Genomic DNA, 26,780 nt, shown 5'->3' on the forward strand with positions numbered 1-26,780 from the left:
CTGAAAAGAAACAAAACCTACCAACCCACAAAATCGGGTACACACGCAGCCAAAACGACTAAGCAGAACATAATAAATGTTCAAGAACCATGTCCCCACTACAGACAGGGGTCTTGCACAAATACAACACCAGCCCAGCAGTTGCACCGAACTGGGGAAAAAACAAGGACCAGCATGAGAACCAACAAAACACCAACCCAATACTTAGTCTCGAACATGACCAGAACTAAAGACAAAACAGCCCAAAAAGGGGACAAAATTTGGAATACAAAAATTACAAACACACTATACGAGAATATGTACATACAGAAATGAAAATAGCTTATGAACCCACTGAAATGCCTAGGCAAGGCGCAACTTGCAGCCATCACCGAAGAGCAAATCCACACAGCGTACAACGTCAAAGAGGGGTGCAGATTGCAGCCACCTTCACACCACCAGGCAAACCCCGGCACAGATTGCTGCCAATGCACAAAGATAGTCACCAACAGCAAACTTCTTGCAGCCAAAGCCCAAATCCAATAACCCTCCGAAAGAAACTGCCAGGAGCAATCCCACCTTACAAGTTGCTGCTTAACCTGTTCAACATATAATAGAGAGGAATTTCCATAACAATATATTGAGTCATACAGAAGAAGGAACAACAAGCATTCAGTATAGGACCTCCCCTCACTCGACCCACAATAAAAGAGAGCTCTCCACTCAATGTAAGATCTCCCATCACTCGGCCCACATATTTCGTGCTCTCTCATTCCAGCCAGCTGAACAATGTACTTGAAAGTCCATAAACCTGCACAAAATATATATAATATATAGTACATGTTAGTCTAAAATATATGTACTTCCTCCCCCCACTCAACCCACATTTACAAGAGGAACTGTACTGGCTCACATCACTCAACCCTCCCTTCATAGGCTCCAGATTTTGTAAACATTTGGGATCCATAATAGCTGATAGAATCTGAGAATAACACCATCCGCAAGACAGCACAATTTGTTAGGCAAAACACTCCTTATCTGCTCACCATCACTCAACCCTCAATGTAGGGAAATTCACACCACTCGAATTCCTTTCAGCTGCAGCAGTTTGGGACTGCAACAGGATTTTAAAAGGTAGGTTCCATTGTTCCAAATACCAGTTGTCACCTGCATAAGCTTTCACATTTTCCATAGAAAGGAGTCTACCCCTAACCATTTGGATGATAGAGTTAGTGACAACCTCTTCAGGTTTGAAAACCTTACTAAAGATTCTACTATTTCTCTCCATCCAAATGTGGTAGATACTGTAGAGAAAAGAGAGTTTCATAATCACAGATTTCAGAGATTTACCATTGATGGATTTAGTAGCAAACTCAACAAGTTCCAACCAAGGCAAAGAAGGCCAATGGGAATTACACTTAGCTTGGATAGCAGCCCAAATCCTAGAGGAGTAGAGACACCTAAAGAACAGATGGGAGTGGTTTTCCTCAGGAGCACAACATAAAGGGCAGCTAGGGCTCGTAAGAAAACCAAAGATTTGGAGTCTATCCCCAGTGTTAAGTCTCTCATGGATAGCCAGCCACACAATGAAACTAACCCTAGGGATAACAGGAGGACCCCAAATGAGATTAGACCAAGTAACCTTTGGGCCCTTGTCCCTCCAACATTCCCAAGCAGAGTGAATAGAAAAGGAGCCATCAGCAGTCAAACTCCACACAGGAATATCAGGGGAATCAAGGGAAGGTTTAAGAGAAGGAGGAGTGGCAGCAATCCATTCCTGTATCTCCCAAGAGTTAGGAAAAGGCCAATTCCAAGAATCATTTGAGATAATTGAACTAACCTTAGAATTGCCAGGAAGGTTGGTATCATAGAAAATTCTAGGACCATACCGAAGCAAAAGCGAACCAAAGGGGTGCCAGTTATCATGCCAGAGGAACACATTTTCACCATTACCAAGTTTGAATTTGATAATAGGGAAAATTAAATCCCTAAGCGATAAAAGTTTCCTCCAAACCCAGGATGGATCACTGGGCATCTTAATACCCCAAAAACTCTTACCCTTAAGTAAGTAGGACTTAACCCATTGACACCACATTGAACATTCCCCACCCGAAAACAAATACCAAACATGTTTGGCTATAGCCGCTTTATTCCAAACCTCCATATCCTTAAAACCAAGCCCACCCTCATTTTTTTTTTTTGCAAATATGCTTCCAAGCAATTTTAGCACTATGCTTTTTCAGCTCCGTCCCAGACCAAAGGAAAGATCTGAGCAGATTTTCAATGTCGCGGATAACCCTCTTAGGGAGAATAAAAATAGAAGACCAATAAACTTGCATCGAGAAAAGAATAGACTGGATGAGTTGGGCTCTACCAGCATAAGATAGCAATTTATTGGTCCAGCTTTTGATCCTCTTAGTCATCCTATCAACCAAGGTTTGGCAGTCAGACGCCCTAAGCTTAGTGGTAATCAAAGGCACACCCAAATATTTCACAGGGAGGGAGCCCTCAGTGAATTTGGCAATTTGCAAAATGTTAGCTTTAAGCTCACTACTACATCAGGAAAAATAAATATTACTCTTATTAGGATTAGGAGTGAGACCGGACAAGTTCCTAAATTCCTCCAAACCTTGCATGATGAGATGAACAGTCCCCGGATCCCCTCTACAGAAGATCATAAGGTCATCAGCAAAACACAAATTAATGATTTTAGTCTTCTCACATCTCCAATGGAACTTAAAAAGGGGGTTTCCAGATTTTTCAGCAAGAATTCTAGCCAAAACCTCCATAGCCAACACAAAAAGATAAGGGGACATAGGGTCTCCTTGCCTAAGGCCCCTAGCCCCTTTAAAGTACCCATGAAGACTACCATTAATGCAAATAGAGAAAGAAGGACCAGTCATACAAGCATTGATCCAATTTATCATGCAAGGAGGAAAGTTCATAGCAGTGAGGATATCAATAATAAACTCCCATCTCACAGTATCATAGGCTTTCATGATGCCCACTTTCATAGCGCACTTCGGAGTTTTGGAACTCCGGTGGTAACCCCTCATAATCTCTTGGGATAGAAAGATGTTGTCCGAGATTCTTCTACCCTGGACAAAAGCAGATTGCACAGGATCAATAAGATCAGGAAGCACCAATTTGACTCTGTTAGCTATTATCTTGGCAATGCATTTGTAGATGGTGTTGCAGCAAGAAATAGGCCTATAGTCACCAACATTCATAAGATTAGGAATTTTGGGAATAAGAGCAATGATGGTGCTATTGATCTCCGAGAGGAGTTTACCAGAGTCAAAAAATGACTTAATGGCAAGTGTAACCTCCTTCCCAACAATATCCCACGAGCTTTTGAAGAAACCAGCTGAATACCCATCAGGGCCAGGAGCTTTATTGGCTTTGAGAGACCAAAAAACCTCCTTGATTTCAGCATCCGAAATAGGTTTAGCCAAAAGAGCCGATTGAGAATTGGAAACCTTTTTATTCACCAACAATTTGATGTGCTCAAGACCATTGTACTCCCCCAAGATAGGGGTACCAAACAGCTTGGTATAGAACTGGACAAAAGTATCATGAATATCAGCTATCTTAGTGGACCTAGTACCATCCTCCATAACCACACTCATGATTTTACCTCTATTAATATTACTCTTAACAGACCTAAAAAAGAAGCTGCTATTCCTATCCCCTAGACCAAGCCATTGGACTCTGGATTTTTGAAGAGCAAGGCACTCTTCCAAATTGCTAAGTTCAATGTATCTTTTCAACTCCTTTCTTTCCTCAGATTGAAGCTCACAGTTCAAAGGATCCTTATCAAGCTTAATTTGAGCACGATCCAAACTAGCCTTAGAGATAAGGACACGAGTGGATAGATCACTAAAGTCTTTTTTATTAAGAAGCTTAAGGCTGACTTTGAGTTGTCTCAGCTTCTGACAAATTCTGAACATAAGGACACCACGAATATATTGAAACCAGGTATTAGAAACAGTGCTAAGAAAATCTGGGTGTTGAGACCAGAAGTCAAAGTATTTGAAAGGTTTCTTAAAGGAGCTACTGTTAACACTGATGTTGACCACAACAGATGAGTGATCAGAAATACTAGCCGGGAGAAAAGTAGCCGTAGACTCAGGAAACTTATCCAGCCAGGCCTCATTAACCAGGACTCTGTCAATTTTGGTCGCTATGAAAGCTCCCTCACTCCTTTTATTAGCCCATGTGAATTGGCATCCACCATAAGATAGATCAACCAATTCAGATGCGTTAATATAAGTATTAAACTCCTCATTTTCAGAAGTCCAGATAGGAGAACCCCCAATTTTTTCCTGTTGGTATCTTATAGCATTAAAATCACCCAAGAAAATACAAGGAATTTTGGATTTAGCACGAGAGATGTTAAACATTGTATTAAAAAATACTTTCCTCAAAGTGTGCTTATTTGCAGCATAGACAAAAACAGCAAAAAAATATTCATTTGTAGCCAAGTCAAGGATTTTACACAAAATATGCTGATTTGACATGGAAATCAGTTGAAGATCACAAAAGTCATTGTTCCAGCACACCCAGACTCTCCCAGTTTCAGTTGGTTGTGAATTGGAGAGCATAGACCAGTTACCAAAACATTTTCCACAAATTTTCCTCTCATTGGGTTGCTTTATTTTAGTTTCCAAAACTCCCATGACATGAACATTTTCTTTAGACACAAAATTCTTAACTTCTTTTTGTTTAGAGGGATCATTCAATCCTCTAACATTCCATGAGGCAATTTTAACAGTCATTGGGATACAAAAAGGAGAGGTGACAAAAAAAAACCACAACCAACTGAAACTGGTTACTTCTTCTTCTTCCTCTAGCTGCTGCTGCCTTTGCCAGAGGACTTGTTCTTTATATGCTGGTTTACCTGAGCTACAGTAGATGACTTCTTTACCTCCTTCAGAGCTGACTCTATCATTTCAGCGGCATTAGGTATAACCAGCTCTGTAAGCTCGAAAATCTTCTTTTGAAATCTATCCACATCACTGCTGTCAGAACTTACTTCTTCCACAGAGGAGCTCTTCTCGGCCGGATCCTCCTGTATCACTTGAGTACGAGCAGAAGCAGCCAAAGGCTCTACAACTGAAGTAGGTATTGGCTCCATATCTGAAGGGATTTCAGGGGACTCCACCACTTCAGGTATAGTCTCTAACTCAGGATCCCCCACTTTCCTTTTACCCTTCGCTTGAACAGTGGTCCAACCTTCTTCCTGAGGATTAACATTCTCTTCGGTTACCTTCTGCAAGGAAATCAACTGGGCCACTTGTTTTGAAACACACTTCTCAGTACTATGTCCAAAGATCTGACAGTGTTGACAAACAGAAGGCAGTCCCTGATATTCAGCTTTTAATCAAGACAGCATCATCACCACACCTGATTTGGAAGTAAGAGAGCAACTTTGATGTAGCTTCTATCTCCACACAGATTCTAGCAAAGGCCACTCTACTACCTCGAGCCGTAAGCTGATCCATAAAGAGGGGGTTGCCAATTGCACTGGCAATCCTGCTTAAGCCATCAGGATCCCAGTATTCCAGGGGGACATTAAAGAATTTCACCCAAATTGGGATTTTAGTGGATTTCTCCTTGGCAAGCTTCATCATTCTCTTCCACTGTTTCAAGATGAGGAGGTAACCCCCAATATACCATGGGCCTCCCTCTAAAACGTCTCTACAGCACTCAGGGGTATCAAATATGAAGAACATGAAGCCATCCCCATTTGTGAGAACTTCCTTAAGGCCCTTAGACTTCCACAACCCAAACGCACTATTCCGAAGATAATTATACCCAACTCCTTTATCAATAAAATAGCCAACGAGACAGGAATCCCATTTCTCCAAAGGATCAGGTCTTGCTGGCATTTCTACCACAATGCTATCTTCTACAGCAGTTGGAGGGACATACCTGAGCTTGATGTTTGATCGAGTAGATGCAGCAGTAACATTGGCCCATGATCGTTGGTCCAATTGCTCTACTGATCTGCTTCCACTAGAGCCCCCGCGACCTCCTCTCCCACCCCGATAACTGCTTCCCCTCCTACCACCTCCCCCGTGAGTAGACTCACCAAGAGGAATCTGGGTGTCTGAGATAGGAGCCATATTAGGATCACTCAGAACAAAACTATTCTTGGTTCCCCCCCTATTACGCGCGATCTCCAGGTTATCGGGGAGATTCAGGAAGCGATTATGCTCTTCCTCGACGATTTCAGACCAACTCGTACCAATCTCATTACCAATCGGCGTAGATGGTTCTTGACCAAGACCTGGGAGCATCGGAGCCTTCATTTTATCCAAACTCTGCACAGCATCCTTAGATCCGTCATCGATTGGGGATTTAGATAGATCTGAACCCACTATTTCCGAGAACGGAGCCGAAACACCCATTTCTTCAGAACGATTTGCCTCAACATTTACTACCACTTCCTGGTTATGAGCCTCCACACTGGCCAGATCCTCCATCGGAGAACCAACGCAGCGGTCTACGGTTGAAACACCCTCGACACGGGGTGTAGAGAGGTCTGATTCAGAAGCCATCAAGTCGTCACACAAGGTCGTAAAACGATTCAAAGGCTCTAGAGGTCTTACTCCGGAAAGGACATTTGAAACCGTTGGAACAACGGCCCCTACCCGATCCTATCCCTGCAAAGCATGACCAGACTAAATACTGTGCCTACCATCAACAAACCGGACATGACACCAACAGTTGCTTTCGTCTGCGCCATGATGTACAAAATCTGTTTGACAACGGGGTCATTACCGCACCAGGTCCTGCAAAGTCTATCGGCACTTGATCAATGAACTTGCGGGGGATAATGTGATTATGTGATCAGGGGATGAACCAGCTGCGGCTGGCACTCAGTTTACTTCAGATGTGGCGTGTGGCACGCACTGTTTTGAGCATTTGTGAATACTGGTTTTTGTAGCTTCTGACTTGGGTGTTGTGTCAGTTCTGTGGTTTTGTTTTGAGTCTATCTCTTTGTTCTGAGTCGGTCTTTTGATTAAGGGTCTGTCTTGTTGTATCGAGTCAGTCCTGTTTTGTTAGAGTCGGGTGATTCCGGGGGTGTTTCTTCGGATATCACTATTTTGTTTTGTGTTTGTCCTTTTGTTTTCTTTTGAGTCTATTTCTACCTGGGAGCCAGTTATACCAACAGATTTGAATAAAACAGCAGTGATTTTCACACTCTTGTGTTTGCTTTTGCCTTGCGCCAGTTGTGCCAGAAAGTTTGAATGAAACGGCAGTGCATTCCACCTGCTCTCTTGTGCCTTGAAATTATTGCATTGACCTAAGTTTTTCAAAACTTTTTTTTGAACACTGCGGTGAAAACGAAGATGAAGGAATTCCTCGGGTTTTGCAAAAATTTGATCAATTGAGAGAAAGAGAGGCGTGCTAAGCCCTTAATGAGTGAAATCATGCTTGTTAGTGTGAGTACTAGGAAGGATCCTGGCATGATCCAGATTGGTTCTACACTGTCTTCGGCGCGAGCGACTAGTCACTTTCTTAAAAGATTTCAAAAAAATGTTTTGCGCGGTCCTGCGAAGACCTATGTGGAATCTCTATTGAGATTGTGTAGCCTAGGATCGCTCTCAGTCTCGAGACTCGACCGCTTGCTTTCGAACCTTGAACTTGGATTCAGAATGTTCAACGGTCAACTACAATGTAAGGCCTGTGTGGCTGGATCAAAAGCAGCCCGTGAAGTAGCGGCGACAAAGTCAAATCAAGAAGCTTGCGAAGCTAGATCAGAAGCACCCCTCAAACTAGGGGCAAAAGAATTTCAAATGTGCTCGAAGAGTCAAAGATGAAGATCATCGAGAATGCCAAATCCCAGAAGGGAGAAAAGAAGAAAGTATTGGTGAAGGACAACCAAGTTCCTATCCACAACACTAGGGGCAAATTCAGCCCCCCATTGGATGGACTCCTACATCATCAGCAAACAACATCCATTCTCTTGGATTCGGATGGCTTCGAGAGATCTCAAACCATTCCATATGGACAAAAGCTACACTTTTACCCTTGAGAGGCTCGTTGGTCCGAAAACCCGGAAGGGCGACCCCCAGGCAAAAGTTAGAGCAAGAAAGAGAAGAAAAAGAACAAAAAGAAAAAGAAAAAAAATGAAAAATGAAAAAAATGAAGAAAATAAAAAGAAAAGATAAAAAAGAATAAAGAAGAGAAGAAAATGAAAAGGAATGAAAAGAAAAGAAGAACAAAGCTCGCAAGGTTGAAAACCCAGAAAGGGCGGCCTTGGCAAAAGTTAGAGCGTAAAAGGAGAGGTTAAATACACGAGTGTACCTTAATCCCGAACTACGTAAGGCTTGATTCCCATCTTTGGGATACGTAGGCAACTTCATTCTGAAGTCCAGCCGTAAAACACTTCAAATTCGACTGTGTCCATGTGATGGTTCTGGTCATCTTCTTCTCTGTATCCGAGAATTTGGTTGTAATTGTCATTGTAAGGACTGGTTGCCACATGCTGCGGCGCTATTCAGACTAGGGGCAACTTTCCGTTGCCGTCCACTGTGCTGCAGTGCTGTTCAAACAAGGGGCAACTTTCCGTTGCCATTCAATGCGCTGCAATGCCGTTCAAACAAGGGGCAACTTTCCGTTGCCATGCAGCTCCCCTTAAGCAAGGGGCAATTTTCCTTCGAATCTGAGGTTGTGCATCTCGAGAGTGGGTTCTATACTCGTTAAGCAGTGGCCGTTTGCAAAAACAACTTTCGAGAATTTTTACTAAGGTTGACTGATTTTCTCTCGAAAACTATTCCATTTTTCAAAACCTGGACCTTTTTCTTGGACCCAAAAAAGGAAAATTTTCAGTGCTCATAAACTAACTTGCATGATTTTGAATCAGAAAATCGAACAAGCGTGTCAATCTAACTCTCATTTTGGTTAAAATTGTTTTAGTAGAAAACCAAACCAAAAAAAAATGGTCAAAACGATGAACTAGGGGCCCAGTTTGTCTTTTCCCCTTTATCAACGCATTTGCCAGAAAGGGCACCATACTTGCCAGAAAGGGGCACAACGGAAGCTAACCGCAAAAAGGACAAAAAGCTCTCACATCCTCCAAGCAACGAGGTATCAAGCCAAGTGCGAAGCACAAACGGGAATGGAGCGAGATATTCCACTCCTTTGTTTGGACACATCTGATTACATCCAAACCCCCCCGCGGAGTATCGTCAACCGATGTCAGCTGCAGATTTGCTACACACCCAATTGTAGCACAGCCCCTCTGTGGAAGAAACTCACTGTTCTGAACAAGAAGAAGAATCTAGCAGAATGCTAGGGGCAGGAGCCCACAACTTTCTGTTTATCCATCAACCACCCAGGGGAGGGACAAAAAAATGAGAGATTGAAGAATAGAGAGATGTGAGCTGAGAGAAAAAGTGAGAAAATGGCTTTTTCAGAAAAACAGAGCCTGAGGGCCGAGTGATGTGAGAATCACAAATTAGAAAGGGTGGGAAATAATACCCGGAGAAACTGGCTCCTCGTGCACTGAGAGGTCTCTCGTCTTTGTAACACGTCTGTGTGTCGTGTCTTTTGTTTTGTTTGTCTCGATTCTTACTTTGAGTCGTTCCGAGCATTTCTCGATGTGTTTAGGTTGTTTACCTTTGTTTTCCTTTGTTGAGTCGTGATGCGCTGTGTCCAGTTGTAGGTTCTTTTTTGGTGGAGACCTCATTTTCATTGTTAGGAAGCCTGTCGGAGGGTGGGAGGCCAGCAATTGTTCTGAAAAGCCAGCTTTATTTCTTCATCGCTCTCCGTCGCCCGTTTTCCTCACTAAAAAGCTAATGTTGACCACCCCGGGGCCACTTTCTTTAGCCCTAAACCCCATATTTGTGTTGTACACACCTGGGAGGCCACCAATATGTATAGGCTGGCCAGTAATTGTCCTTGACCCTTTTGAACCCCTCTAAAAAGTTGGCTTTTCTCTCTCCTTGTTCACTTTTTTTGGATTTTGACCACATATTTGTGTTGTGCACACATGGGAGGCCACCTTTTTTGGGTGGCCGGCCAACAATTTGCATTGACCCTTTTGACCCCTGGCTGGCCGGCCGTGGGGTTTGGCCGGCCATGATCCTCTCTCTCCAAGTGTGTTCCAGCTGTGCCAGCTGTTTCCCCCCAGATCCTGTATCCGAGGGGTTGCCTTTTGGAGGGGAAACTTGAATTTGATTTTCCCCCCTTTTCCCTTGGCCTCTCTCCCTCTATAAAACCAACACTTGAGCTTCATTTCTAAGGGTTAGAGATTTTTGCTAAGGCACACAACCATCTTCCTCCATAGCTCTCCCTTCTAAGCTCTAAAGTCCATTATCCTTGGCCATTTACACACCACCTCCAAGACTACAACCTCCACACTCCATTCCAGCAACTTGAGGCTATTTTTCAGAGGTTAGAAGCACCTTTCCTTGGTCCAAAAGCTGCTGAAGACTTGTGCTACAAGGGTGAGTCCTCTTCTCCCTCTTTCTTGCCTTATTTTGTTCTATATCTTAGCCTGTGTTGCTTACATTTTTGGGCTCTGACCTGAAGTGTAAATAGTCATATTTTGAGCTCCTTTTCATGTTTGATCAAGGACCGCTTGCTGTTTGAGGTCTTCTCCTTACCCTTTGTGTTTAATATCTCTTTTAGGCCTACTTTTGCATGATATTTTAGGCTTATTTGTGAGCTGTTTTGGACTTGGTCATAAACTGTGAAATGTCTTGTTTTGAGTCCCTCTTCAACTTTGTTGAAGGGCTTTCCTCTGTTTGAGGTCAGCATCTACCACTTGCCTCTTTATTCCTCTTTTATGGCTATTTCTTGCATGATATGTTAGCCCTGTTTGTAAGCATTTTTGGGCTTCGAGCCAAACTGTAAAGTGCCTTGTTTTGAGCCCCTCTTCAACTTTTTTGAAGGGTTCTTTGCCATTTGGGGCCAGCTACTGTCCCTTGTCTCTATTCTCTCTTTTAGAGCCATTTTTGCATGATAGATTAGCCCTATTTGTGTTCACTTTTGAGATCTGTTATAAACTGGAAAAAGTCTCATTTTGACATCATCTTCATGTTTGATTAGGGAATTTTCCTGTTTGAGGTCATATGCTTCCTTTTATGCTCGATTGTTTTGAGCCTTACACCTAAGCTCTTGTTGCATGCTTTGTTTGGACTTCTAGCCACTGAAATCCAGTGGATTTTCAGTGGCTAGCACACTATTTTGAGCCTCCAAATCAGAGGGGGGTGACCCCCTCTCTCCTTGACTTGTTTGGTGGTCATTTTGGCCTTCCAAAGAGACCCTATCTTGCATGCTTCGAGGTCACTTTCCAAGGTCAATTTGGTGAGTTTTAGGACTACCATATTTGATTTTTATAGTTGTTTATGCCATGCTAAATGTCTACCTTGCATTTGCTTAATAACTCCCTGCATGGCCCTCTAAAGGAGCTCATTATTTTTGCATACCATGGTTGCATATCAGTGGTTATTTGAGCCTATTTTCACATGATTTATTCACTGATTCTTTCTGGTTTGGTGAGATTACATTTGCTTCATATACTTGCCATGTAAACCATGTTTGCTAGTCAAGATTGCATGCTATTTTGTCCACCATGCTAGCATCTTTTGGCCATACTTTCAACTGGAAATGTTCATGTTTTGGGACTTCCTTGGCTCTGTCTTCATGCTTCATGATCAAATAATGCATGCTTTGTATAGCTATAAGTCATTCCATGTGCCTAGTTTCGAGTTTCGGGTTTCATCTCATGCATCGGGTGCCATCTTTCCATGTTTCAAGGCTGTTTAGCATCATATTTCAGTGCTGGAATTACATGCTTGTATGCCATATTTCATGCCTTGCCATGCCTTGTTAGAGTTGCATACTATGCCTTAGGTTCGGTCCTCGGTTTGCGTGCATACGTGCACGCGTTTCGAGAGTCTCATTTTCATCTAATGGCTACTGATGAGAGTGTGGCTGAGGTCCACTCATGTTAGTGTAAGTCCATTATGCATTGCGTATGCCATTTCATTTCATAGCATTGTGTATGCTAGGTTGTATGTTAGAGCATTGTGTATGCCTCGTTACATCGTGCATTGTGTATGCCATTTCATAGCATTGTGTATGCTAGGTTGCATGTTAGGGTTGCATTCATGCATATCATGCATATTGCATTGCGCTTGGGATAGGAGTTAGCCCAAGCACGGGAAACGAGGGACGTTTTGTACTCCGAGTGACGGAACGTATCTCAATTCCCGGTCGCCGACACTCCGGATTATCCATGATGGAGTCTAGGCCTTGTTGTGTCCATATGTGCATTCGTTTCATATTGAGTCATGCAATTCGACTTTTTGGCCATCATGCATCGAGATGTGTGATTGGTGGCACGAGGATCGAGGACTACACTCCCTGAAGAGTAGCCATGCATACATATGTGAAAATACTTTGCCATGCCCCTTTGTTGCTCTATGTTACAGCAAATCAGAAATCAGCAGCCTTCCGGAGCTTGGCACGCATTCCAAGAATAATTGCAAACAGAGGCAAACCGGGGCATCGCAAGGGATTCTCCGCACAAGGCAACCCGCGCATGCATCATTCATCATTTGGAACAGAGCTGAGGCGGTCCTTGGATTTGCGTTCCAATTTACTGCTTTCCTAGATTAATTTGTTAATTAATTAGGATTCTGTATTTATTCGGGACTGTATTATTTATGCATTTGGGACTGTATTATTTATTCGGACCCTCTGTGCGAGGGCAATGTTGTAATAAGTGTGCGTATGTGTGATGTATGTTTTCCAACCCCACGTCTTTCTCCTTTTTATTTATCAGCTTATGATGGTTAGATTAGGGCATGTTTCAATTAGCATACAGTATGATAGCATGTTTGCATTCATTCATCTGTCTTGCATGCACCGGGCTCAGCGCATCATACTAACTGCATTTGTATCTCAATTCCAAGTTGAATACATGTTAGTTGTAGCATTTCACATGCCATCTTTAGAATAGCCGAGCCTATCTTAGTTGCATTTTGCATGTGTTGCATTAGGCATTTCTGTATAGTTAGGATTATGCATGGATTTCTAACATAGCTTTTGTTTTGGCTTGGAGTACTCGGTAAGTGTTTATGCTTTAGCATCCTTGCATGTTTGTGAGTGACTGCCATGATAGCATGCTTACCATAAGGCTAAGTGCTTATGTGATATAACATCCTGAATGCTTGTGGGTGAAGGTTGGGTTATTTGAGTTTGAGCAATTCGTTAAAATGTGTGTTTGAAGCCCACTAGATAGTGGCAAAATCATGTTTTCTAAGCCCACCCGAGGGTGGCAAATCCACGTCTTAGCCTACTTGCGAGTAGCACCATCAAACTATTTTCAAATAAACAAACATGAAATGTTTTGTTCCAATTTAGGCGACCCAGTCTATACTTGTATGTTGTGCGCATCACATAGTAAATCTAGGCTAATAACCGGAATAAGAACGCATAAAGTTTTCAAAACTATATATCATGGTTAGTAGAGGCTGATCTTTGATCGGGCAAGCGGGGGTGCTCACGATGTGACCTTCCCCAATCGAACCCAAGTTCCCAAGCCGAGGCAACTTTAGTGATGACGGACACGTGGCCTTAGGCAAACGAGTCAGGGTTTCCTAAATTTTTCCAAAATAAAACATTTAGGTGGCGATTTTGTATCTGGCAAAGCAGTCCATGTTTGGCACTTCTTTCAAAAAATCTGTTTTCTCAAAACGATTTGCCGGATTTGGACTCTTTGGTTCAGATTAAGAACCGTGACAATTTGAGAGTCCGAACTTGTAGTGAGCCCAAATGAACAGAACGGGACTCATCCTCCCAGGGCGTTCAGGGACGTCTACAATTTCTGGCGACTCTGCTGGGGAGTTAGAGAACTTGACTCGAACTCATGATATCTGGTTTTGACTACACTTATGTGTTTCTTTGCATTGCATGTGCATTGGTGCGCCTAGGACACCGTGTTTGCCATCTGCTATTCCTGAGCGGTTTGCCAGAGGCTACGTGCCATAAGGCTTACCGATTACGGGCTCTGCCAGTATGGGAACACAAACCCCAGTTTTACCGGGGTACCCTTTTTGACCATTCGACCTAGTGCATATTCGGAATCCATAGTGACCATTCCAAACTAGGACAGGTTGTTTATCCGTTTATAGGTTGTTTGAAACCACTGTGTGCGTAGTGAAACCCTAGCTCCTGACAAAATAGGACAGGGAAACCCTACCCCAACATAGGGGTGTTTTGGCTCTCACTTGCTTGCTATGTGCTTTTAGGGTGTGTCCCTACAGGAATGCATGTAACAGTTTGCATGTCTGGATATCAGGCCTGCGGGCATCAGTATCTGGGAATCAGTTTTACCTGAGGGTATCAGTTCACTGGCAGAATTTTTGGATAGAACTCAGTAGAGAGCACAGTTATTCGGCTGCTCATATCTGTTTTGGTGAAATCAGGCTGAGATGCTGCATGTTTTCTCTTTTGCTAGGGTAGTCTTGGAACCATAGCTTCAGAAGGCTCCGATAACCCCCGAGGTTCATCGGACTTGTGCTGATAAACTTTGTCAAGTCAGAGATTCAGTTCAACGGCAAATCAGTGTTCCTCCGCCAGAGGCAGGGTAAAAGGGGCCAGTTAGGCACAAATCATCGGCTCAGCAGTTACCAGATCAGTGGCCCTTATCCACCCCACCAGTGAACAATCAAGCTAAGGCCTCAGTTTCTATCACAGAGATAGATATACCAGTCAGTCAGCCGGAACAGCAAAACATGGCAGGGATGGAGGAAATGATGCATCAACTCCAAGAAAGTATGAAACTCATGCAGCAAGACGCTGCCCGCCAGATGGAATTTGCCAAATAGCAGGCTGCGATCATGGCTCACCAAGCAGAGTTAATTACCCGGCTACAGCAGCAAACCGGAGCATCTGCTTCGCACCAATTCCCTTCCCCACCAGGAGTCCCAGCACCCGAGGAGGCACCAAATGGCCAGGGAGATACGGACATTCCGACAGGACTGGCTCCGCCCCCAATCCTACCCCAATTACCCAAAACACCCACCAACCTGCCGGATTCTCCCTTTGAGTCCGAGGTGGACCCCACAGCACTGAAGGTGAGCAAGCTTGAAAAACTATTCAAGAAATCTTAGGGCGTCAAGTCCATCCCGAACATTGAGGATGGATATACCGATGCGGTTGTGACGCTGCCAGACCGCTTTAAAATGCCACATATCGACCGCTTTGACGAATCTGAGGATAACCTGGTGCATCTCCGGTTGTTCTCAGATATACTACGACCGATGGGCCTCACCAGACCGCAGAAGCTTTCATTGTTCGGCCGGACCCTGTCAGGTGTGGCCGCTATCTGGTATGCAAAATTAGAAGACAATGTCAAACGGAACTGGGATGAGATGGCCGAGGCCTTCATTGCGCAGTACTCCTATAACACGCAAATCGAGGTCACAACCCGTGATCTTGAAACAACAAGGCAAGAGCCTAAGGAGAGTTTTTCTGATTTCATAGCCCGCTGGAGGGCCAAGGCCTCAATGATGACCCTTAGGCCCACTGACAAAGATCAAATTCGGATGATTGTGCGCAATCTCTAGCCCAAGCTTATGCAGAAAATGATCGTTCTCCCCTTCCCCACCTTTTCAGACTCACATGAGATGGGAGTACAGATCGAGGACGCTATGAAGCAGGGCCTTCTTGACCAGGAGAAAGAGCAGCCCAGGAGGGCATTTTCCCGCAGTTCAAATGCGACCACCAGTGGTGATGCAGCTGCAAGATCTTCTGAAGTGGGCATGGTTACCACCTCCGCATCAAAAACAGCTACCCCATTCACCGGTGCATCCGGAAGTAGCTCACAAGAAACCAAATATCCATCTCGAGTCAAGAGGGTTTTTACCCCACTTCATATGCCTTTGTCAAAGGCTCTAGAGGTCTTACTCCGGAAAGGACATTTGAAACCGTTGGAACAACGGCCCCTACCCGATCCTATCCCTGCAAAGCATGACCAGACTAAATACTGTGCCTACCATCAACAAACCGGACATGACACCAACAGTTGCTTTCGTCTGCGCCATGATGTACAAAATCTGTTTGACAACGGGGTCATTACCGCACCAGGTCCTGCAAAGTCTATCGGCACTTGATCAATGAACTTGCGGGGGATAATGTGATTATGTGATCAGGGGATGAACCAGCTGCGGCTGGCACTCAGTTTACTTCAGATGTGGCGTGTGGCACGCACTGTTTTGAGCATTTGTGAATACTGGTTTTTGTAGCTTCTGACTTGGGTGTTGAGTCAGTTCTGTGGTTTTGTTTTGAGTCTATCTCTTTGTTCTGAGTCGGTCTTTTGATTAAGGGTCTGTCTTGTTGTATCGAGTCAGTCCTGTTTTGTTAGAGTCGGGTGATTCCGGGGGTGTTTCTTCGGATATCACTATTTTGTTTTGTGTTTGTCCTTTTGTTTTCTTTTGAGTCTGTTTCTGCCGGGGAGCCAGTTATGCCAACAGATTTGAATAAAACAGTAGTGATTTTCACACTCTTGTGTTTCCTTCTGCCTTGCGCCAGTTGTGCCAGAAATTTTGAATGAAACGGCAGTGCATTCCACCTGCTCTCTTGTGCCTTGAAATTATTGCATTGACCTAAGTTTTTCAAAACTTTTTTTTGAACACTGCGGTGAAAACGAAGATGAAGGTATTCCTCGGGTTTTGCAAAAATTTGATCAATTGAGAGAAAGAGAGGCGTGCTAAGCCCTTAATGAGTGAAATCATGCTTGTTAGTGTGAGTACTAGGAAGGATCCTGGCTTGATCCAGATTGGTTCTACACTGTCTTCGGCGCGAGCGACTAGTCGCTTTCTTAAAAGATTTCAAAAAAATGTTTTACGCGGTCCTGCGAAGACCTATGTGGAATCTCTCTTGAGATTGTGCAGCCTAGGATCGCTCTCAGTCTCAAGACTCGACCCCTTGCTTTCGAACCTTGAACTTGGATTCAGAATGTTCAACGGTCAACTACAATGTAAGGCCTGTGTGGCTGGATCAAAAGCAGCCCGTGAAGTAGTGGCGACAAAGTCAAATCATGAAGCTTGCGAAGCTAAATCAGAAGCACCCCTCGAACTAGGGGCAAAAGAATTTCAAATGTGCTCGAAGAGTCAAAGATGAAGATCATCGAGAATGCCAAATCCCAGAAGGGAGAAAAGAAGAAAGTATTGGTGAAGGACAACCAAGTTCCTATCCACAACACTAGGGGCAAATTCAGCCCCCCATTGGATGGACTCCTACATCATCAGCAAACAACATCCATTCTCTTGGATTCGGATGGCTTCGAGATCTCAAACCATTCCATATGGACAAAAGCTACACTTTTACCCTTGAGAGGCTCGCCGGTCCGAAAACCCGGAAGGGCGACCCAGGCAAAAGTTAGAGCAAGAAAGAGAAGAAAAAGAACAAAAAGAAAAAGAAAAAAAAAAAGAAAAATGCAAAAAATGAAGAAAATAAAAAGAAAAGATAAAAAAGAAAAAAGAAGAGAAGAAAATGAAAAGGAATGAAAAGAAAAGAAGAACAAAGCTCGCAAGGTTGAAAACCCAGAAAGGGCGGCCTTGGCAAAAGTTAGAGCGGAAAAGGAGAGGTTAAATACACGTGTGTACCTTAATCCCGAACTACGTAAGGCTTGATTCCCTTCTTTGGGATACGTTGGCAACTTCATTCTGAAGTCCAGCCGTAAAACACTTCAAATTCGACTGTGTCCATGTGATGGTTCTGGTCATCTTCTTCTCTCTGCAAAAAGAAGGCCAAAGTTAACTTTAGGTCGGGGGATTAGGTTGAGAGCTTCTCTCTCTAGATTCTAGAGAGAGAAAGCTCCCTTCGTTGTTACCCATGGAGTCCTGAGGTTCCTTATCAGATTCTTGGTCTGGTTTGGGTGGTGCTGTGTGTTGTTACTGAACCTGGGCTCTTTTTTTGTCCAGATTTAGGGGGTTTGAAGCTTGTTCCGGTGTTGGACAGAGTTTTGTCCGACTGGTTATGTTGTTCTACAAAGGTACAGAATGTTTGCTTATTTTGTAGATGTGCTGCTTACGGTGGGTTATGAATGAAGAATTCCATTTGGTTTTGTCTGCTCCGTCGTTGGCATGGTGGCTCGACGTTTGGGCTGGTTTCAGACGCCGTAGCTACTGTGTTGAGGATGATGTTTGGGTTCATAACCATTGTTTGTGGCTACAATGGTTATTTTATCCAGGTTAGATGTGAAGGTGCGTGGTTTTCACGTATGGCCTGATGTTTGGAAGCAAGTGACGTCGGCGATAGTGAGCCACTGGAGGTGCCGTTTCTGATTTCTGGGTTCTAGGTGTTGCTCTGGTGGTAGGCTCTGGTTCTCTTGGTGTGTACAAGCAGCCATGCTATGGTGGTCCATGGTTTTCACAGTGGCAGCGGCTAGCTGATATGGTTAGACCGCGAGCAAATATATGGAGAAAACTCGTCGGTCGGGATGTTCTGTGTTGGTCGTTGGTCTTTGGTTGTGGTGGATCAGCGTGTGTCTCTGTGTTTAGCTTCTTTCTGGCGCTGGTAGGTTGTCTTGGTGGTCTTCAGCAATGGTATGTGGAAGCGAGTGGAATGCACATCTTCAGTGGCGTGTATGGGTCTGTATCAAGGTGCTGTCTCCCGTTTCCCGCCAGAAATTTTAGCTGGTTTAAAAAACGGGGGGCTGGTTTATGGTTTTGTTTTGTTTATTCTTTTTGTTGAGAAAGTGCACTGCTGTGTCAGAATGGGGTTTGTGAGTGAGCCGTTGATTTTGGCCTGCTGTATCCAACGTGGGGCCTGAGTGGTATATATATTTATTTATATACACCTTTTTGTTTAGTGGAATCCATCTGTGGGTGTTAGTTGAAGTGGGGCCCGATATTTTTTTTTTTTGGGCAGAGTTACCAGCTGCAAATACGTCTTCTATCACGTGGGGTGATGATTGGTTTGTGAATTATTTTAAGTGGGTGTCAGCTGGAAAATGTAGCTTTTGGAGGCAACAAGTTGAGGTATTATTTTGTTAATACGTAGCTATCCTACTTTTATATTTATATTTATATAAATATATATTGTGGAGATTTGGATCCTATGTATTTGTTGATGGCTGTTTGGTGGGTTTGCAAACTGGGGCCCACGTGTTTTTTTTGTTTTGCACGTGGGTTGGGTTTGTTGTTGAAATAGTGAGTTGCTTATGGTTTTGGGCCCACTTGAGTGGTTTTTGGTTTGGAAAAAGTGGGTCTTTAATTTTGTTTAGCCACAATGCAGCGGTCCTTTCGTAGTCGGTTATTTCATGTTGATTGATTGTGTGATCCTCATGTGACTCGATATGAGGGTGGTTTCGAGCCATCTCCACCAAGAGTGATTGGGGAGTCACTGCTATGGGGAATAGTGGTTCGTTAACTAGCCGAGTTAGAGACTGGGAGATGAGCGGGAGGATAGCTACTGGTTTTCTGGTCGCTTCTTGTCTTCATGTGACCCATCCTAATTGATTGCATTGCCACACCTGACATGGAGTGAAGGGGACACTGCCGTGGGGTTTGAGGCTTGTGATCTACTAAGGAAGGGACTGGGGGATGTGATGATTGCTCTCATGTTTTGATTGGCTATGCATTGGTTTGTTGTAGCAGGGCTATTGTTTTTTCACTAAACTTCTCAGGACCGTGGATTATGGTTTTTGACTATGCAGGCTTCATGTGACTCAGCCAGGATCTTTCATGGGATAGATATTTTCCTTCGTTATGGCTTTGGTTGAGTGGCTAGGATGTCACGGCTATGAGAAGCGCGATGCTTATTGGATTCTATGTTTTCATCCGAGGTAGAGACTGGGAGCAAGCGGGGGCAGCTATCATTTTTCGATTGGTCTTGTTGGGTGTTTAGTTAGTTACATTTATATTGTGTGTTTCCTGTTTGTTTTATGTATCTGTGGTGTTTTTTTTGTTTATTTGCCCATATATCCACCCCAAGTTTCCATCTATTATCTCTGATGATAGGGGTTACTTGGGGGCAAAAAGGATATATGGGCAAATTGGGGTTCTGTTTTCTATTGTTCTTTCGCTTTAGCGAGTGTGGCTTTATGTTATAGGATGTCCAGTGGTAGTTTGTTGTGTTTTGTTCGTCTATTATTTGTTGTTGGGTGTACTTGGGGTATGCCCCTTGTAAACTTGTACATTTTACTGTCTTTATTTTATGACTTACTTACCCAAAAAAAAAAAATCTTCTTCTCTGTATCCGAGAATTTGGTTGTAATTGTCATTGTAAGGACTGGTTGCCACATGCTGCGGCGCTATTCAGATTAGGGGCAACTTTCCGTTGCCGTCCAGTGCGCTGCAGTGCCGTTCAAACAAGGGGCAACTTTCCGTTGCCATGCAGCTCCCCTTAAGCAAGGGGCGATTTTCCTTCAAATCTAAGGTTGTGCATCTCGAGAGTGGGTTCTATGCTCGTTAAGCAGTGGCCGTTTGCAAAAACAATTTTTGAGAATTTTTACTAAGGTTGACTGATTTTCTCTCGAAAACTATTCCATTTTTCCAAACCTGGACCTTTTTCTTGGTCCCAAAAAAGGAAAATTTTCAGTGCTCATAAACTAACTTGCATGATTTTGAATCAGAAAATCGAACAAGCGTGTTAATCTAACTCTCATTTTGGTTAAAATTGTTTTAGTAGAAAACCAAACCAAAAAAAATGGTCAAAACGATGAACTAGGGGCACAGTTTGAGTCAGGTGTTCTGTCTTTTCCCCTTTATCAATGCATTTGCCAGAAAGGGCACCATACTTGCCAGAAAGGGGCACAACGGAAGCTAACCGTAAAAAGGGCAGAAAGCTCTCACATCCTCCAAGCAACGAGGTATCAAGCCAAGTGCGAAGCACAAACGGGAATGGAGCAAGATATTCCACTCCTTTGTTTGGACACATCTGATTACATCCAAACCCCCCCGCGGAGTATCGTCAACCGATGTCAGCTGCAGATTTGCTACACACCCAATTGTAGCACAGCCCCTCTGTGGAAGAAACTCACTGTTATGAACAAGAAGAAGAATCTAGCAGAATGCTATGGGCAGGAGCCCACAACTTTCTATTTATCCATCAACCACCCAGGGGAGGGACAAAAAAATGAGAGATTGAAGAATAGAGAGATGTGAGCTGAGAGAAAAAGTGAGAAAATGGCTTTTTCAGAAAAACAGAGCCTGAGGGCCGAGTGATGTGAGAATCACAAATTAGAAAGGGTGGGAAATAATACCCAGAGAAACTGGCTCCTCGTGCACTGAGAGGTCTCTCGTCTTTGTAACACGTCTGTGTGTGGTGTCTTTTGTTTTGTTCGTCTCAATTCTTTCTTTGAGTCATTCCGAGCGTGTCTCGATGTGTTTAGGTTTTTTACCTTTGTTTTCCTTTGTTGAATCGTTGTGCGCTGTGTCCAGTCGTAGACTCAATACCCAGTTGAGAATTCATTTTCAATTTCGATTTCAAAATAAAATCGTTTTGTGCTTAGAGTGCTGTGTCATTCTCCACATTTGTGCAAAATAGTATTTGTTCCTTCATAAAATCGCAGGGTTCAACCCAGGTCATGTCAGAATAGTAAAACCAGGACCTATTTGAAGCTATATGGGTTCCAGACTACAAAGCAAAAGAAAAGAGGAAATGTCAGGTATCTGAGTTTGTTTCAACTTCAGTAAGTTCCGAGACTACATTTCGTGTGTACCTTTTCGGGTCTTGCCATTGCTCTGAAGTACGAGTGTGCCTCTACCTCAAGCTCAAGATCAAGTCTGCTTCAAGCCAGAATGGCGATCAAAAGTGCTCTCCCTGAGTACCATTCCCTGCCGGAGGCATCTTGGCTGTGTTCGCAATGAGTTCCTAAGAGACCAACTGCGAAGGTGGAAACTAAAGTTCGAATGGCTGATGCCTAGAACGTAAAGGTTCGGGATTTCTGGGACTAAAGTCTGGTTTAAATACCCAGAGGCGTGTCCTCGGCTTGAAATCTGTATGCACCTCAATTCTGGATACTGAACCAACCTAGTCTGTCACCCCGTTGGAGAATAGGGAAAGTTGTGAAGATGATCAGGAAGAAAGGCAACATCCAAAGTGTTCTATGTGAAGAACCCTTGTCAATATTTCAGAGCCTTTGTACTGTAAGATTGAAGGTAAGTGTTCGAAGAGCACAAGGGGAGATCCCCGTCGGAGAAGAGCGGTTCACCGCCACTCACCTCATGAGGTGCTTTCTAAAGCGCCGCTGCGCTTGTTTATTGCGTTCATTAAACATCATGCATTGTATTGCATTGTACCTATCAGGTTTCTTTCTCATTTATGCACGATATTGTATGTACGGTTCATTCAAAAAAGTTCCGTTTGAGATCTTTATTTAGTGTATCAATCACACTTCATTCAGTTAGTGTATCAATCACACTTCATTTCTTTAGTGTATCAATCACACCTCATTCACCCTTAGTGTATCTATCACACTTTCTTCATTTATTTAGTGTATCAATCACACTTCATTCATTTAGTGTATCAATCACACTTCTTTCATTTTGTGTATCTATCACGTACATTCTCGTTTTGTGTATCAATCACACTTCATTCACTTTCACTTTTGTGTATCTATCACACACATTCTCATTTTGTGTATCTACCATGCACATATTCACTTTAGCGTATCTATCACATACATTCTCGTTTAGTGTATCAATCACACTTCATTCATTTAGTGTATCAATCACACTTCATTCATTTAGTATATCAATCATACTCTGTTCACATAGTGTATCTATCACACTTTGTGTTCATTTTCAGTATATCAATCATACTTTGTTCACTAAGTGCATCTATCACACTTCGTGTTCACATTTAGTATATCAATCTGTAGACACCCCATTTTTGACCGACCTTGAGACTCAGACGTCACCAATTGAGCACTTGGTGATATTGCATAATGTGCTTGTTCAGAAGTTTCAGAGTCGCGGCCGTGAGCCCCGCCTCTAGACTTCCGGACTCTTTTGTGCTTTGCCTCGGTTTGCGAACCAGGCTCGATTTTCTCTGTTTCTTTTCCTGAGGGGAGGGAGAGGTCCCGTAGACCATCTCTCAGTGGCCGTGGGCTACATTTTGTGGCTGTAGGCCATTTTTCCCATTTCGGAGCCCGGTTCTCGGTTTTCGGAGCCGTCAGGCCGTGTGTCTCGATTCGAGACCGCTTAACCATCTCCTATTGCTCCGGTTTTTGGCATGCATCTTATTTACTCCCTTTTGAGGGACACTGAGGTCTGAGAGACCCACTTCGTGGTCGAACACCACTCCCGGTGCCTAACAGCCAGTTTTCGGGGCCTCGGGCTGCGCGTTTCGGCCCCCGAACCTTCATTTTGCATCGGTTTGGGCTCATTTTTGGTGGAGACCTTATTTTCACTGTTAGAAAGCTTGTAGGAGGGTGGGAGGCCAGCAATTTTTCGGAAAAGCCAACTTCTTTTTGGTCAAAAGTGGTTCAGCATGAATCCGGGAAGGAGAAAAATTTGCGCGGCTTCACCGAAACGGGCGTAACTCTTTGCACAAGAGGAATTAAGATATGAGGCCACCACCATTGGAAAGCTTACTTCCGGGGCTTCATTTTGCACTCAAGAATCTCCCAAGTCCAAGTCCGGGGGGGGGAGATGTGGTTGGTTGAAGTCTGGTTGGACCGAATCTGCGCGGCTTCACGAAAAAGGGCATAACTTTTTCTACAGGAGGAATTTTAATGCAAGGTTTGCGCCATTGGAAAGCTAACTTCTGGCCCTTCATCCTAGATGGTGGCTGGCCACTTTTTTCCCTTTGACCTAGCCGGCCGGCCACTTTTTCTGGCCGGCCGGCCACTTACATGGTGGTTGACCTTTTTCTTCCTTTTAAACTGGCCGGCCATGATCCTCTCAAAAGGGACTTTACAGCTGTATAGCTGTTTCCCCCAGAAAAGATCTCAATCCGGGGGATATTTCTTGGGGGAAAGCCTTGGTCCTTTTCCCCCACCATTCCCTTCCATGCTCCCTCTCATTTTGGTCCTTATAACCAGCAGGCAACATGGGTTAAGGGGGTTAGAAAATTTGCTCTTCAAGCTTGGGATACAAAATCCCCCCTCCATCTCTCTCATTTCCTTGGAAACCTCCAAGTCCTACATCACCATTTCTTCTACACCACCAACCCCCACCCTTCCATCCTCCATTCCAGAAGTTTGAAGGTGTTCTCCAAGGCCTAAGGAGCCACAAAATCAAGCCAAAAGGCAACCAAAGTCAAGCCTTCAAGGGTAAGTAGACTTTCCCCCTTTTGTGGCTCATTTTTGCACCAATTTCTTAGCCAACATGCTTACTGATTTGAGCTCCGACCAAAACTGAAAAGGTCATTTTTTTGAGCTCATTTTCTTGTTTCATTAAGGGCTCAACCCTGTTTGAGGCCCCCATATTGCACTTGCTTCAATATCCCCTTGTATGTCAATTTTCTTGCATGATTTACTAGCCTAGTGTGCTTCCATTTTTGGGCGTTTTACAGAACTAAAAATAGGCTTATTTTGAGCCCCTCTTCAACATTGAAGAAGGGCTCATCAATGTTTGGGACCTCCACATGCCACTTCATGTTATATCCTCTCTTTGGTCCTCATTTTTGCATGCTTTGGCAACCTGTCATGCTTCCATTTTTGGCCTTTTTACAGTACTAAAGATAGTCTTTTTTTGGCCCATTCTTCATGTTTCATTAAGGGCCTTTGGCTGTTTGATGAATATTTTGTATACTTTGTGTTATAAGTCACTTTTGAGCCTCATTTTGCATTGCATTTTTAGCATGTTTGTATACTGTTTTGGGTTTTTACAGTTCTGTAAATGTGCATATTTTTGGTCCCTCTTCAATGTTGTAGAAGGGAATTTTTCAGTTTGGTCTGTGTATATACCACTTGCCTCTTTGGCCACCTTTTGGCCCATTTTCTTGCATAAGAGCTTAGCCATATCTATGTTTATTTTTAGAGTTTTTATAGTTCTGTAAATATGCATATTTTTGGCCCCTCTTCAATGTTGTTGAAGGGCCCTAACCTATTTGGAGTTAGCAGCTGTGAGTTGCTTCATAATCTCATGTTTAGGGCCATTTTTGCATGCCATTGTTGCCCTATATTTGCTTGCTGTTTGGTCATGATTTGTACTGGTAAAATACTTATTTTGGGCCTGTCTTGCTTCTGTCTTTTCATTCCACACACCAATTATGCTTGCTTTGTATAGCTGTAAGCCATTTCATGTGCCTAATTGCATTTCGGGAGAGATTCCATGCATCGGGTATGTTTTCGCCTCATTTCGGGGCTGTTTTCCCCCTCATTTTGCTGCTGAAATCCCATTGGCATGTTTGCATATCATTTCCATGTCATTTGCATTGCGTATGCCATTGCCTCGGTTTGCGTGCCCGTGTGCACGCATTTCGAGGCACTTCATTTTCATCCACCGGCTTCTTATGTGAGTGTGGCTGAGGCTCTCTCATGTTAGTATAAGTCCATGTTGCATTCTATATGCCATTTTAGCCATATTGCATTGCGTATGCCATTACCTCGGTTTGCGTGCCCGTGTGCACGCATTTCGAGACACTTCATTTTCATCCACCGGCCTCTTATGTGAGTGTGGCTGAGGCTCTCTCGTGTTAGTATAAGTCCATGTTGCATTCTATATGCCATTTTAGCCATATTGCATTGCGTATGCCATTGCCTCAGTTTGCGTGCCCGTGTGCACGCATTTCGAGGCACTTCATTTTCATCCACCGGCCTCTTATGTGAGTGTGGCTGAGTCTCTCTCATGTTAGTGTAAGCCCATATCATATTTCTCTATCATTTGCATTGCGTATGTCATTTTCTCGGTTTGCGTGCCTGTGTGCACGCGTTTCGAGGCATCTCATTTTTACAGCATGGTGCATACTAGGTTGTATCTTAGATCGCATTCTGTCATTTTCTCAGTTTGCGTGCCCGTGTGCACGCATTTCGAGGCATCTCATTTTTACAGCATAGTGCATACTAGGTTGTATCTTAGATCGCATTCTGTCATTTTCTCGGTTTGCGTGCCCGTATGCACGCATTTCGAGGCATCTCATTTTTACAGCATAGTGCATACTAGGTTGTATCTTAGTTCGCATTCTGTCATTTTCTCGGTTTACGTGCCCGTGTGCACGCATTTCGAGGCATCTCATTTTCATAGCATTGTGTATGTTAGGATTGTATCTCAGTCGCATTTCATGCATGTCATGCATATTGCATCGTGTTCGGGATAGGAGTTAGCCCGAGCACGGGAAACGAGGTGCGTTTCGTACTCCGAGTGACGGAACGCGTCTCAATTCCCCAGTCACCGACACTCCGGATTATCTATGATGGAGTTAGGTTTTATTGTGTTTTCATGTGCATTCATCCTATATTGAATTGTGCAATTCGACTCCTCGGCCACCCTGCCTCGGTATGCGTGATCGGTGGCACGAGGATCGAGGCATGCATATATTTGTGAAAATACATTGCTATGCCCCTTTCCTGCTCTCTGTTGCAGCAAAATGAAGAATCAGCAACTTTTCGGGACTTGGCGCGCTTTCCAAGAATAACTGCTAAACAGAGGCTAATTGGGGCATCCCGGTGGATTTCCGCGCAAGACAACCCGGACATGCATCATCCATCAGAAGTAAAGCAGTCCCTGGCTTGCATGCCAGTTTTATTTATTTTCTTAGTTAATTTGATTAATTAGGAATTTGTATATTATTTGGACTGTAATATTCTTTCATTTGGGACTGTATATTTATTTGGACCCTCTACGCGAGGGCAATGCTGTAATAAGTGTGCGTGTGTGTGT

General features: G+C 43.7%; 1 protein-coding gene across 1 annotated transcript; it reads right to left on the minus strand.

The window, feature by feature from the left end:
* Window positions 1-1,027: 1,027 nt before the first annotated feature.
* LOC145823896 (uncharacterized) lies at window positions 1,028-2,143 on the minus strand. The gene has a single exon (XM_082923447.1). The coding sequence runs from the start codon at window positions 2,141-2,143 to the stop codon at window positions 1,028-1,030; it is 1,116 nt and encodes a 371-aa protein (XP_082779573.1).
* Window positions 2,144-26,780: the final 24,637 nt, after the last annotated feature.

This window comes from Camellia sinensis, chromosome 4 (assembly GCF_055761805.1).
Source record: "Camellia sinensis isolate YWXY chromosome 4, ASM5576180v1, whole genome shotgun sequence".
NCBI lineage: Eukaryota > Viridiplantae > Streptophyta > Magnoliopsida > Ericales > Theaceae > Camellia > Camellia sinensis.

Excerpts from the sequence above, each read along its gene's own strand:
- LOC145823896 (XM_082923447.1), bottom strand. The coding sequence starts at position 2,143 with ATGGAGGTTTGGAATAAAGCGGCTATAGCCAAACATGTTTGGTATTTG.